General features: G+C 39.5%; 3 protein-coding genes across 6 annotated transcripts; 2 read left to right on the top strand and 1 right to left on the bottom strand.

The window, feature by feature from the left end:
• Positions 1–706: 706 nt before the first annotated feature.
• On the bottom strand, positions 707–3,278 carry nkx6.3 (NK6 homeobox 3). Of its 2 annotated transcripts, none has more exons than XM_013276016.3 (3): positions 2,378–3,278; positions 1,659–1,828; positions 707–1,292 (listed from the first exon to the last, which is right to left on the bottom strand). In XM_013276016.3, exons 1-3 carry the CDS (start codon positions 2,832–2,834, stop codon positions 1,062–1,064), a joined length of 858 nt encoding a protein of 285 aa, XP_013131470.1. In that variant the 5' UTR covers positions 2,835–3,278; the 3' UTR covers positions 707–1,061. The 2 variants fall into 2 exon arrangements, with proteins under 2 accessions (XP_013131470.1, XP_003452722.1); XM_003452674.5 differs by having other exon boundaries at positions 2,420–3,272.
• Positions 3,279–6,481: 3,203 nt separating this feature from the next.
• On the top strand, positions 6,482–8,965 carry LOC100701208 (E3 ubiquitin-protein ligase NEURL3). Of its 2 annotated transcripts, none has more exons than XM_005457417.3 (4): positions 6,482–6,642; positions 7,395–7,904; positions 8,042–8,053; positions 8,304–8,965. In XM_005457417.3, exons 1-4 carry the CDS (start codon positions 6,585–6,587, stop codon positions 8,465–8,467), a joined length of 744 nt encoding a protein of 247 aa, XP_005457474.1. In that variant the 5' UTR covers positions 6,482–6,584; the 3' UTR covers positions 8,468–8,965. The 2 variants fall into 2 exon arrangements, with proteins under 2 accessions (XP_005457474.1, XP_013131462.1); XM_013276008.3 differs by having other exon boundaries at positions 6,485–6,642; positions 8,042–8,185; positions 8,304–8,956.
• Positions 8,966–9,426: 461 nt separating this feature from the next.
• LOC100701483 (E3 ubiquitin-protein ligase NEURL3) lies at positions 9,427–13,160 on the top strand. 2 transcript variants are annotated; one of them, XM_003452624.4, is made up of 5 exons: positions 9,427–9,731; positions 10,819–11,031; positions 11,687–12,196; positions 12,331–12,489; positions 12,612–13,160. In XM_003452624.4, exons 2-5 carry the CDS (start codon positions 10,974–10,976, stop codon positions 12,773–12,775), a joined length of 891 nt encoding a protein of 296 aa, XP_003452672.2. In that variant the 5' UTR covers positions 9,427–9,731; positions 10,819–10,973; the 3' UTR covers positions 12,776–13,160. The 2 variants fall into 2 exon arrangements, with proteins under 2 accessions (XP_003452672.2, XP_025767703.1); XM_025911918.1 differs by having other exon boundaries at positions 10,919–11,031.
• Positions 13,161–13,829: the final 669 nt, after the last annotated feature.

Raw genomic sequence — 13,829 nt, forward strand, 5'->3', positions numbered from 1 at the left:
AGCTTTTGTGCCTTTGCTTTGGCCCCTTTAACCGTCCCTTCACAGCTACCACATCAGCATAACTCAAGACCCAAATTGTCTACATTTAAGTTTGATTTTTCACATTAAAAAGGACAAAAAAGACATGTCTGATAAATAATTAATAATAATTTAATTAGTACGGTAATTTTTTTTAATATCATACACCTTGATATTTTTACAGTGTGTTTAAAAAGCAAGTATGAGTACAAAGCAAAGTCAAAGACTTGGATTTGAGCCAACTTCAAGCTAAAATTTAATTAAAGCAAACAAACTGTAGACTTTTAAAACACTTTACAGCATGTCAGCACTGTCTGCTTACCTTTTATTGTTCCGGCCACCCGCACCCTCACTTTTAAAAAGTCTACCTTTCTAGTTTGTTGGCGCACATGAAACCGTATACGTTAGAATGCGTGATCATGTAACAGTGTTATATGATCACGCATTCTCTTCTCTGGCCTTTCTGTAACGATCACGGAAAATTTCCTTGTTCTGGGAAATTATACTCAAAAGTAAATTCAGTAGAAACGCGTCACATTGCCTTAATTTTAGCGTCTACTTTAGCGGTTTTTCCCGAAGTGCTTGGAGAGGTAAAGGCTCTGTGATCTTTGTGTTTGAAGGTATATAGAGTGTACTAAAGCATTTAGACAACATTGTTTTTTTATAGGTATGTTACACAAGTCACACAAGGATTTAGAAGAGCTTTATTTTGAAATACGCATAACTGAAAACGACCCAGCTGTTCAAAATTGGAGTGCAGGAATAACTTAAGGTTACTTTCTGTGACACAAGTAACAGTGTAACAAGCCAGAGATATAGATTTTTTTTTACAGTAACTTTTTAAAGCCTCTGCGTCAGTTGGACCGTTTAATGTTCTTTTGTCGGGCCTATTCCGATCATGCGTAACAGCTCAGCAATTAAACGTTGTATTGCAAACTAGTTTGAAATTTATTACAGCATGCATATGTGCTGAGAGAGTTTTTATGCCTGTACGTGTGTGTGTGTGTCTGTGCTTGTGTAGCCTATAGTCTGCAGGAAGTGCATCAGATGTGGTGCGGCCCGAGGCGAAGGACGGAGAAAGCCCTGCGGTGTTTGCGCAGCAGCAATCGGATCTTATCGTCGTCAGAGTCGGGGTCTAGAGGCTTGTTGTACTCCTCGTCCTCCACCTCATTCTCCGAGGCCTCTCCGGCCGGCCCCGAGTGGTTGGTCTGTGTGGAGCTGGGCTCAGAGGCGCTCTTCTTCCTCCACTTGGTGCGCCGGTTCTGAAACCAAACCTGAAAACACGACGGGGGAGTTGTCATCTAATTACTGTAGACCGGAGCCCTGCAGCTTATCGAGTTCATCTTCCTTTAAGCATTGTGTAACATGAAAACATATGGAAAAATAATCTGTGTCCCCATTTCTGCATGAGGGTGAGTATGTGCTGGTATATGATCTGCAGATTTCCATCGCTGCACTTGAATTTACACACGACATGTATGCTTTTTTTATGTGGCAGCTTTCAAAGCGAGACAGCACTACTGGGTATAAAAAAAATAAATATGCCACTAGGAATCTAAATCAGTGGAACTGCCAAACACAAACAAATAAAAATCTAATTTACACTCATCTCAAAAGTAAGCAGATTCTGGAGACGTTACCTTGACTTGTGATTCAGTCATTCCCAGAGAATACGCCAGTCTCGCTCTCTCTGGCCCTGCCAAATACTTTGTCTGCTCAAAAGTTTTCTCCAGAGCAAAGATCTGATGTCCACTAAACGTCGGTCTGGTGTGTTTTTTCCTGCTGGACATCTCCCCAAGAGGACCACTGCCTGAAAAAAAGTTCATTAAAGCATAAAAACACATTACATGAAACTGATGTATGACACAGGACTGAATGTTTCTGCCTGAAATGCCACCGCATTTTGGCTCATTGCTCAGAAAATAAAATGACCACATGTATATTTCCCTCATAGACTGCATGTATTTGTTGTTTGTAAACTGAACTGAAGTGAAATGGCTTCATTTGTGAATTAAATTAAACATAATTTTTGAATCATCTACATAATTAAATAAAATCTTTTAAATGAATATTTGACATAGTTATTGAATAAATTGTTTTTAAAAAATCTGTTTGTATTTTCCTTTAGTCTGCACAACTTTCAATAAACAACAGATTGTTATATTTTAATAAATGGATTTTCAATGTTTTAATACAAGAAGAATGAAAAAGTTTTAGTCATATCAAAAATCTAACCCTGAGTCTGAACTCAATAGATAACAGCTTTATAACAGTTCCGATTCTTGAAATTTATGTATTTACTGGATAATGTTTCCATTTTTAAAGTGAAAGACCAGAGTGCAATGACAGTGCTGAGGACCTGCTGCTGATGCTGAGCCCGCTCTGCAGTATTTAGACTCACTGTTGGTGCACTGCTGCCTCCCTCCTCTCCACTCACAGCTGCTTTCTGCCCAGCAGTTTACGCTGCGACTCTTCATCGGGCACTCGGCGCCGGGTTTGGAGAAGCCGCCCAGTGAGGAATTGTAGTCTCGATTGTAGTACATGGACGTGCTGGTGACAGAGGGGCCGAACCCCCCCATGCTGGAGTATCCGGGCAGCAGGGTGGTGGTGCCCGAGGAGCCCACCCCGACCATGGAGCGGCTCAGGATGTCACTGATGCCATGAGGTGTCCCTGGCTGCAGCTGGCTGTTCAGGCCCGGGCTGAGCTTGTAGAAGGAGTTGGGCATTGAGTACTGGCACACTGGTGCCTTGATGTCTGAGGGGAACTGGTTGAGGCTGTTGTTAAACAGGAAAGACCCCTGGATGTTTGGATCCATGGGAAGTGTGGTAACTCTGCCTCCAGGTCTTAGCAACACATCCAATGAGATCCAAGTAGAAAAAGAAATTTGGTGTCCAAAGAAGGAGCTCTCTCACCAGCAGATGAGGTCGGAGTTTGGTACCACACCCTCCGTCTCCAGATAGTCAAACAATTAGGAGCATGAGCAGCAAAGTCTCTGATCTCTTTGTCAAAGTTGCTACCACATCAGAAGAATAAACTTCACTCGCACATTTGATTTCTTCTTATCCACAGCTTGGCATGTGATAGCTCCATATCTGAAGTCTCCTGCGAGTCCTCTGGACACAGATTTTAGTGTTCTCCGAAAGACATATGCCTCCCGCTGGCTCCCTCCTCAGAAATCATAAATAAGCAGTATCTGGAAATGGAGTGGCACCTTGATAAAGATAGGCCACATTAGAATGCAGCTTGGGATTGGCCTGGGTCTAACAGCATTAATGCTGTTCTATTGGCTCCTCGGTGAAAGCCAAGCCTTTTATTGGAAGGCAGCAGATTAATAGTGTTTTGAACAGGTGGAGTGGGAACAAGTTGATTTTTTGATGGCCTGCCATGTGTGACCAAGTGTGGTGCAGCTGGAGTGAAGAGGAGGAGTGGAGGAAGGGTTCCCTGTTTCCTGGTTTGATAGCAGAACAGTCCAGTTTTGTATAAAGAAAATGTGAAATGTTTGTTGTATGTTATATAATTATAAAATGAAAAACAAAATATAAAGACTTGGTTTACAGACAGATATTCTTAAATCCATGATGTGTGAAGATTTGGTCTATCATTATTTATTTTCCCCTTTCCTATTCCTATTTATAAATCTATTTACCTCCACTGAGGCATTATCAGAAAGGTGATCAATCTAAGCACCACCCTTAGTCAAATATATACTCACTGGCCACTTCATTAAGTACACCTCTACAACTGCTGGTTAATACAAATATCTAACGGCCAGTTACAAGGCAGCAACTCAGTGAACTGAAGCATGTATACAAGATTAAGACAAACTGTTGAAGTTCAAAGCAAGTATCGAAATGGAGAAGAAATATGACTTACGTGCGTTTTAAAGGGACATGGCACAACCATCCCTAGGTTTCACAGAGAATGGTTTGGAACAGAGAAAATATCAGGGTGAAAGTACCTTTTTCATGTCAGAGGTCAGAGGAGAATAGCCAGACTGCTTTGAGCTGATAGGAAACCAATACTAACTTAAATAACAGTAAAAGAATGTAGGCCATCATCTGTGACTGCACAACATTTCAAACCTTGAAACAGATGGGCTGCAGAAGCAGAAGACCACACTGGGTTGACAGAGGCTACAATTCGTGAGCCTCGCCAAAATTTGACAGCCTGTAGAAACTGATCGCAAGAGATGGCTGCTCTTGCCTGAGGCTGGGCAGTCTCTCTTCCTGTTAAAATTCCATTTTTCCTTCTCACAGTCACCAAGTGCTTGCTCATAGGAAGTTGTCTGATTGTTGGGATTTTCTCTGTATTATTGTGAGGTCTTTATATAGCACCTTGACGCAACTGTTTTTGTGATTTGGTGCCATAGAAATGAAACTGGATTGAACTGAATTGCCATTATAAGATTCTGCTGAGACATTTGAAGGGTAGGGTCAGAATTTGGCATGAAAACAAAATGAAACCATGGATCCATCCTGGCTTCTTGTTGTTGTTGGTGTATTGGTGGGATATTTTCTTGGTTTTTAACCCCTTAGTGCCAAGTGACATGATTTAAACTCCACAGACTACCTGAGTGTTGCTGTTCACAACATTTGTTCCTTTATAACCACAGTGCACACATGTTCTGGTGGGTGTCACAGAGCTCAAATAATCTCAAACTGCTTTCTTGAACATGAAAATGAGTTCACTGTACTCACTTGGCCCCCGTAGTCACCAGATCTCAATCCAATAGAGCATCTTTAACATGTGGTGGAACAGGAGCTTTGCGTCATGGATGCACAGAAACTATGTTGCTGCAGATTTGACGGTGTCAAGTCAATATGGACCAAAATCTCAGAAGAACATTTTTAGCACCTTGTTGAATTAGGACACTGAGAATTAAGGGAGGAAAAAAATGCAGTAAAGTTGCTCCGGTGGCCCAGCATCTTACAGAGTTTCGCTTTAATTTGTCGCACATCTATATCTTTAATCTCTTTAAACAAAATGTGTCTTACACAGAGTTGTGAGGCAAAGGACATCGGTTAAATTAAATGCCATTTGATCACAATATTCACTGGCAAAATCTGATTTCTTATTTTATTTATCAGTGTAATAATGTGCCATGTAATCCACTCTGTTTTTGCACATTAACAAACTATTCAGGAGGACAGGCAACTGTGTCATTGAACTATATGGCATTAAAAAAACGCCATCAGATTATTATAATCATGCAAATGAATTGTTGTAACTTATATTAAAGTTATTCTGTGGACTTGTTTCTGGGAAACAGCAGCAGCACAGTGGCTGCTTTGAAAAGAGTTAATGACTCAGGCAGACCTTGGTTTCTGTGTTGCAACGACTTTAGCACAATTTCCTCACCCATTATCATGTAGGTTAAACATGTCCTGTGGGAGGACTATTTCCGGCCTCATATCTGGACTTTACTTTTGCGTTTTTCTTGGAATTTCTTTAACTATTTGATTACAGTTTAATAATAAACCTTTATGTAAACATACAGATATCAGGTTATGACTTTTATTATTTGTATTGTTTTGTCTTTTAAATAAAGTACTCAAATGCTTTAAGTGCATGGCATATGAAAAGTATTACATTCTTAACCTAAAAGGAGCAAAATACAGCTTGAATGACATAATTAGCGTACACAGCTCTTCTCATTTTACAATCAGTTTTACAGGTTGGAACACATCGCTGCTTTTACGTACAGTCTATCAGTGACGAAATGTTGGGATTTTCTTGGGAAAAGCGTTGCTCAAAGGACGAGAGCTGGTAAATTTCCGAACGTCATATTCTCACAGCTGCTACATGCTATAATTTCGTCCTGTCACGGGATCTGAGCAGCCAATGAGGGCTGAGGAAATCACAGCGCCTGTAGAGGGCGACAGATCGGATTTAGAGATTAATCACAACCAGCCAGAGATGTGTAATGAACCGTCACGTGCTCTCATTACGCAGGCATGTCTGGATTCCCTTTAAGTTCACACACTCATTCTGGAAAATTATATGTTGGATATGGTAAAAAATTTCCATGATGCAAATCTTAAAACAAGATCATTTAATTGATCTTTAATGTGCGATCTTTAGTTCAGCATGTTAAATGAAGAAATGATACTGAAAAATCTTTTTGAGACAGTGATACAGGGCCAAACACATTCGTATTCGCCATGAACATTGTCTTTTGTCCTAAGCCACAAAGTAATTACAGATAATGATAATGAAACTAGTTGCATGTGAGCAGAATTCACACAAATCATAATGTGTCTGTGTGCTTCTTTTGTTTGAACTTTTACTCCAAAGGTCAGTGACTAATAAAGAAATCACGAGACAAACAGTAATGCATGAAAAAAATAAATAAATCCTGGTCTTTTTTTTTGTGGAAATTTTAGGTGAATTTCCGAAGTATGGCTCCTCCCTCATTCCAGTCCTTCCCACTTCCTTAACTTGTCATGCTGGAGTTGTTTCTGTTTTCAAATTACATGTGCTCCAGTCTTAAAGGCAGCCGACACTCCCACTTCATGACATTCATGACCAACACACAGACGCGAGCGCATCTTCTATCCAGACGCATATGAGAAGTATTACTTATCTCTTCAAGATGGTGAAGCAGATCAACAACAAGAACTCCGGTAAGTCCTTATAGAGAATTTGATGCATAAAAAGCAAGAAGAAAAGTTGTAATTGATTTTACTAAATGAAATAGCAATACAAATTCAATTTCACATGTCAGTAGCATTTTTTCTTCTTGTGTGTAAATATTATATATTATATATAATTATAGTCTAAATTTTCTAAACTGATGTTTTCTAAACTGTTCATTAAGAAATATTTTATGGCTGTGGCATCACTGGAGATAAGAGAGGGAGAACAGAAAGTTTCTATTTTACAGGAAATGGGCTGCTTGTTACTGATGAAGCGCATACACACTAAATGTGTGAGTCACACCTGCAAGATAAATCTTTGAAACTGCCTAGTAAACAAAGCTGACAGCAACTCACCTTTGACAGATAGATGAGACAACTTGGAGAGTTCACTTTAAGCTTAAGGTTACGAAGCGTAGATGAAACTTCATGTACTTCTTAAAAGTGAATACTCTTGAACTACTATTTTAGTTACATTAACATGATTTATAGTATAATTACTAATACATAGATCAAATGTCAACAAATAATTTTTAATAAGAATGTTTTTGTTAAAGTAAATGATCACATTCTCACAGTTTGGCTCTGACTGATGATAGATTATAGAACCTGTTATTTAACTATTAAATGCAAGTATATTGTTACAATAATCAGTTATTTTCCTGTACTAAACCATGTTTTGCCTGTGGTATGAAGCACTGTAAAATAATTTGTTGTGTTTGTATTTTTATTCTTTGTAGTTCTTCAGTCAGAGGTGTCACACAGATGCAGTCTGCTTTGTCTCGGTCCTCTGGCCTTCCACCATCAGGCTGTGGGAGAAAAGATCCGCCTGAGTCATGGCGGTCGACTCGCAGAGAAGACTGAGGCCACGTTCAAGAATGGGCTGGTGTTCAGCAGCCGTCCAGTGAAGGTCCAGGAGAGGATTCGTCTGAGAGTGCAGAGGGATTCATTCATCTGGGACGGGGCTCTGCGTGTGGGCTTTACCACTGTGCCACCCTCAGCCAGATCTCTACCTCTGCCCTGCATGGCCATTCCCAACCTCACTGACAAGCCTGGACACTGGGCTGTTCCACTGAATGAGTCTGTTTGTGAAGCAGGTTCAGAGCTGGAGTTTTGGGTTTCTGATGGTGGCAGCATATACGTAGCTGTCAACAACAGGCAGTGCAAGGAGCTAACGGGAGTGGACCTCAGCCAGCCTCTGTGGGCCATGATAGACATCTACGGGCAGACGAGCTCCATTTTGCTCCTGGGTAAGTTCACTAGAACCACAGTTATATTTGCCTTACAGCAGCTTTTCTTGGTGTCTGAAGGCACAGCATTTCACATGCTCTGATAGTGATGAATGTTGTCTGAATGCCTATTAAAACATTTTTTCTCTTTGCTCCAGGCTCAGAGAAACGTAAGCTGTTTTACACTAGGAGATCATGTCCTCCACCTGAATCCCTCAGTTCACTTGCTGGTTCAGTTCCTGATGTTTCAGACTTCACTGGTGATGACTGCATCTCCTGTCTTGACACAGAAATCCCAGCCGGTAAAAAGAGTCCCTTTAAACATTGCTGATTTCAGTTGCACATTTCTGACCCCAGAGTGTGGTCTCATTTCCTGGTGTCACATTTTTCTAATTCGGGATCTCTCTCTTCTGGTCACAGATACAACCTGTGTGGTGTGCAAGGTGAAAGAGGCCAGAATCACACTGCCGTGTGGCCACCGGTGTTTATGTAAGCACTGCAACTCCAGAGTCTGTCAAGAGTTTGGCACCTGCCCGCTGTGTCGACACAAGATCAGAGCTCCATCAGCAGAGGAGCTGGTCTGAGCTCTGAGACAGAAACCAGGAATCACCAAAGAGAAGTTACAGAGTGACTGTAACAGTGAAAATACCGCACTAAATGCAAAATATGCTGCTATTTATATATTATTTATAATGATAACTTTGTCCGTATAGTATACTTTTCTACCTCGATGCAAATCTTAAAGCAGTGTTGTATTTTTGTATGTCTGAAAATTGTAATGTGTTGATGGTAAAAAACATAAACTCTATTATGTTTTAAGTGTAAAAAACCCCAATATTTTTTCAATGAAACGAGTTTTGGAAAAGAAGCATCTGTCTACACCTCATGTCTCTACAGTCAGGAATGAGCAGAAGTGAAAATAAATGTTGGTTTTCAGATAAGAGCAGACTGTGTGGCTGATTATAGAAAAACCTCACTCTCAAATCACTGATCAGGTCATGTTGTGGTCACCAAACATAACCATAGCAATCTTAATTTAACACAAACACATTTTTTTTACCCTTTAATCATAAACACGTGTTTATATAATTCTTAAATGTGAAAGTAAATTAACCTAGTTCCATCATTACTTGATTTTTACATATTTCAATATTTATAAAACGTTTCATCAAACTAAAAATAAATAATCAGAGTGAATTATTACATAAAAGTGGTCAAAATAAACTGAAACAGCAAAGATTTGTTTGCACTTCGTCCTTAAAGGCCAAAATTAACACAATCAGACATGTTTGTGCTGCCTTTGAGTTTGTGTTCAGTACTTAAAGTTGGTGTTTATGAGTAAAAACTAACAATATTAAATTAATCTGTGAATAGAAAACTTAATCACAGCAAGACCTTTGGTGTGAGCAGAAATGGGCAGTAACGCATTAAAAGTAACGCACTTTCAAGTAATGAGTAAAGCAAGGGATTATTATTGATAAAAAAGTAATTAGATTACTGTTACTTTCCTGTATATTACTGCGTTACTGCGTTACTAAACCGTGATTTTGTTTGCGGGAGTGTCTCGTGACAATGACGTACGAGCGTGTGACGTCCGTGGCAGCAACAGACGTGTGTAGATCAGCAATGGAGTGTGGGAGAGAGTACGGCCATGCATCATTTAAAGCGCGGACGTACTGACATTACTTTGAGTTTGATTCCGTAAAAAGTGACAAAAACATTAGCGTCCGCTGTACACACTGCGTGGGAACGGGATTGTGAAATTCACAGAGAATCCCTGGATCCTCCCACTGACATGACCGCTGCGGCACCAGGCAAACCTCCGCCTGCTCCACTCCTGCTAAACAGGTGAAAATAGACTTAATACCGGCAGGACTTAGTGCCACTGAATCTTTGATTTGATTTACTTTTTGCTGTGTTTTACTTGCATCTATTTGAAAGAGTGAATATAAACACAAAAAATAATTTTGTTTTATATGCTGGAATATGCAGAAAGTAGGTTTAAATGTTAAACAAATTTCTTCAAGGCAAAACTGTTGCATATATAATTTTTGCTTAATGCAATGTATATAAAGTTAAAATATTAAAACTAATAAAACACTTCTTACAAAGAGACTTTTTCACTTGATTCAGTTTTATATGATGGATTATGCAGAATAAATAGAATTGGGATAAAATGTCTATTGCTTTATTAGATATTCAGGTTGGGTATCATGTTTTTAAAAAGTAACTAAGTAATAAAGTAACTAATTACTTTTGAAGTAACCAGTAAAGTAACAGGATTACTTTCTTGGAGAAGTAGTCACTAATTACTATTTTCAAGTAACTTGACAACACTGGTCTCTAGGTTTCCTGATGTTTTCAGTTAGCTGATGTTGGTGCTCCAACACACCCAACTGTGAACGTAAGTTAGTTTAGATGACCATAAATGATGCTATGTCCACTGTAAGAAAGAGCTCAAAAAAGCCCCAAATTCAGGACTCCAAACTCTTGGAAAAATTCCAAATTCAAAAACTTTAAATCCAGACGATGGTCGTTTCAATCATTTTGTGGATTCAAGCCATTCAGTAGGAGCAAAGGATGCCTGAAATCCAAAAGACAGGCAAAAGATCTACAACGTGTAAAATAGAGGAAAAGAAATTAAACTAGAGAAGGAAAGCATGAATGTGAAAACAAACAACTTCAAACTTGAATTCAAAAGGGAAAAAAAAGCAAATTAGAACGACAGCAGCAATATGTCACTATTGAAAGAACAGCACAGGAAACAGGAGAAGCCACAGAGGTGGTACAGGTGATTAAATAATTAAAATAATTTTCTCAAACCAAGGTGGAGAAACTGACGAAACTAACAAGGGTGCAAAGAACATCGGAGTAAAGAATAAAAGAGGAAATGACTAATAATCAAATCACCAAATTATGTTATTGTTCATTTCAGGTAATTTTCCAAACTTTGGTGCCTCCCTCTGTCCCTCCCCATTCCCTTTGCTTGTGATGCTGGGCGTGTGTTCATACCTCACTTACTTCGTGATTCAAAGGTAGTCAACACTCATGACTTGATGACTCTCAACCTCATCATCCATCAGAACTGGCATGACGAGATTTATTTGCAACTTCAAGATGGCAAGAGACAGTAAGAACAAGAACTCTGGTAAGTCTTTACAGAGAATCTTATATCTCAGTTTGATAAAGGAATCATTATGAAGCTGATATTTGGTTTCAAAAATCAACTTACAGCAACTTATTCTTTTACAGAAACTTAATACAGAAACAAGACAATGGAAAAGTAAACACTGAAAAACAGCAAAGTGCTGTAAAGCAAGTGATTAGCAAATGAGTTCAAAGACAGAGTGCTAATAATGAGCTGCACACTGAAGTTTCTAGTAAAAAGAAACTAGAAGCTTTGTTTCTTTGGAAATTAAAATCTTTCCACTGATGATAAAACACAGAAAACAAATCAACACAGGCCATCTAGTGGACTGAGACGGCAGCACAGACTTCACCAAACAAACGCTGCAAACTCCAGCACTGAATTTCTCAGCTTGGATGAAGATCAGATCAAACAAGCTTGTTTGTGAAACCACAGCAGATTTCTGTTTACATGTTTATCTATTTCTAGACTGTTAAGAGGAAACTTTGGCTTTAAATGTATTATTAAATATGAATCAATAACTTTGATATGTAGATTATTTTAATTAAGTAAATGTAACATGTCACCTACCTGAAAAATGTGCAGTTAAATTTTTTTTAAATAAATCTTGAGACACAGATGTGGTTTCACATGTTTCCGTTTTCTATCTTTGTAGTTCTTCAGTCAGAGGTGTCACACAGATGCAGCCCACGCTGTCTCGGCCCTCTGACCTTCCACCGTCAGGCTGTGGGAGAAAAGGTTCGCTTGAGTCATGGAGGTCAACTTGCAGAGAAGACTGAGAACACCTTCAAGAATGGGCTGGTGTTCAGCAACCGTCCAGTGAAGGTCCAGGAGAAGATTCGTCTGAGAGTGAAGAGGGATTCGACCAACTGGGAGGGAGCTCTGCGTGTGGGCTTTACCACTGTGCCACCCTCAGCCAGATCTCTACCTCTGCCCTGCTTGGCCATCCCCAACCTCACTGACAAGCCTGGACACTGGGCTGTGCCTGTAAATGAATTGTACTGCCAAGCAGGTTCAGAGCTGGAGTTTTGGGTTTCTGATGGTGGCAACATATACGTAGATGTCAGCAACAGGCAGTATAAGTGGCTGACAGGAGTGGACCTCAGCCAGCCTCTGTGGGCCATGATAGACGTCTACGGGCAGACGAGCTCCATTTTACTCCTAGGCAAGTTCAACCACAGTTATATTTGCCCTACAGCAGGTTTTTCCTGCTCTGTGAAGGCAGAGCATTTCACATGATCTGACAGCGATAAGTGTTGTCTGAATGACTTTTAAAATATTATTTTCTCTGTGCTGCAGGCTCAGAGAAAAAAGATCTATTTTGTACTAAAAGATCCTGTCCTGCACCTGAACCCCTCACCTCACCTGATGCTTACAGTCACTTTGGTTCAGTTCCTGATATTTCGGACTTCCGTTGTGATGACTGCATCTCCCGTCTTGACATGAAAATGCCTGAAGGTGAAAACAGTCCCTTCAAACGTCGCTGTCTGATTTCAGTTGCACATTTCTGACCCCAGAGTGTGGTCTCATTTCCTGATGTCACATTTTTCTAATTCGGGATCTCTCTCTTCTGGTCACAGATATAACCTGTGTGGTGTGCATGGTGCAAGAGGCCAGAATCACACTGCCGTGTGGCCACCGGTGTTTATGTAAAGACTGCAACTCCAGAGTTTTTCAGGAGTTTGGCACCTGCCCGCTGTGTCGTCACAAGATCAGAGCTCCATCAGCAGAGGAGCTGGTCTGAGCTCCGAGACAGAAGCCAGGAATCACCAAAGAGAAGTTACAGAGTGACTGTAACAGTGAAAATACCGCACTAAATGCAAAATATGCTGTTATTTATATATTATTTATAATGATAACTTTGTCCGTACAGTATACTTTTCTACCTCGATGCAAATCTTAAAGCAGTGTTGTATTTTTGTATGTCTGAAAATTGTAATGTGTTGATGGTAAAAAAACATAAACTCTATTATGTTTTAAGGTTACATGCTGTAAAAAAAAAAACCCCTCAAAAACAATATTTTTTCAGTGAAGCCTGTTTACGAAAAGAAGGATCTGTCTACACCTCATGTCTCTACAGTCAGGAATGAGTGGGAGTGAAAATAAATGTTGGTTTTCAGATAAGAGCAGACTGTGTGGCTGATTGTAAGAATAGAAATGTGCTACAACGTGTTCATTTCCAAACATACATTTGTGTTTGCAAGAATAATGATGCAAATACGCATAAAAAAAATTACACTCTCAAATCACTGATCAGGTCATGTTGTGGTCACCAAACATTACCCTTTACCCTTTAACGTTTTTACCCTTTAATCCACAAACATAGGTTTATATAATTGTTTAAAGGTGAAAGTTAATATAAATGAATTTAGAGAATTTAGATTTGGATTAAAGTAATCAGAAATGTCGGTATGCCCACTTGGAAAAAGGATTCAGGACTCCAAACACTTGGAAAATTCAAAAACTTTAAATCCAGGGGATGGTCCGTTCAGTCATTTTGTGGATTCAAACCATTCGGGAGGAGCAGATGAAGCCTGAAAACCAAAAAACAGGCAAAAAATCTAAAACATGGAGAGAGTGTAAAAAAAAAAAGAGGAAAGAAATGAAACTAGAGAAGGAAAGCATGAACGTGAGGGAAAAAACAAACATGCTCAAACTTCAAATCAAAAGAAAAAACATGCAAATTAGAACGACAGCAGCAATATGTCACTATGGAAAGAACAACATGGCAAATGGGGGAAACCACAGAGGCGGTACAGGTGAGAGAATAGCAAAACATGAGAACTTAGTGCAACAAG

This window comes from Oreochromis niloticus, linkage group LG12 (assembly GCF_001858045.2).
Source record: "Oreochromis niloticus isolate F11D_XX linkage group LG12, O_niloticus_UMD_NMBU, whole genome shotgun sequence".
Taxonomy (NCBI): Eukaryota; Metazoa; Chordata; class Actinopteri; order Cichliformes; family Cichlidae; genus Oreochromis; species Oreochromis niloticus.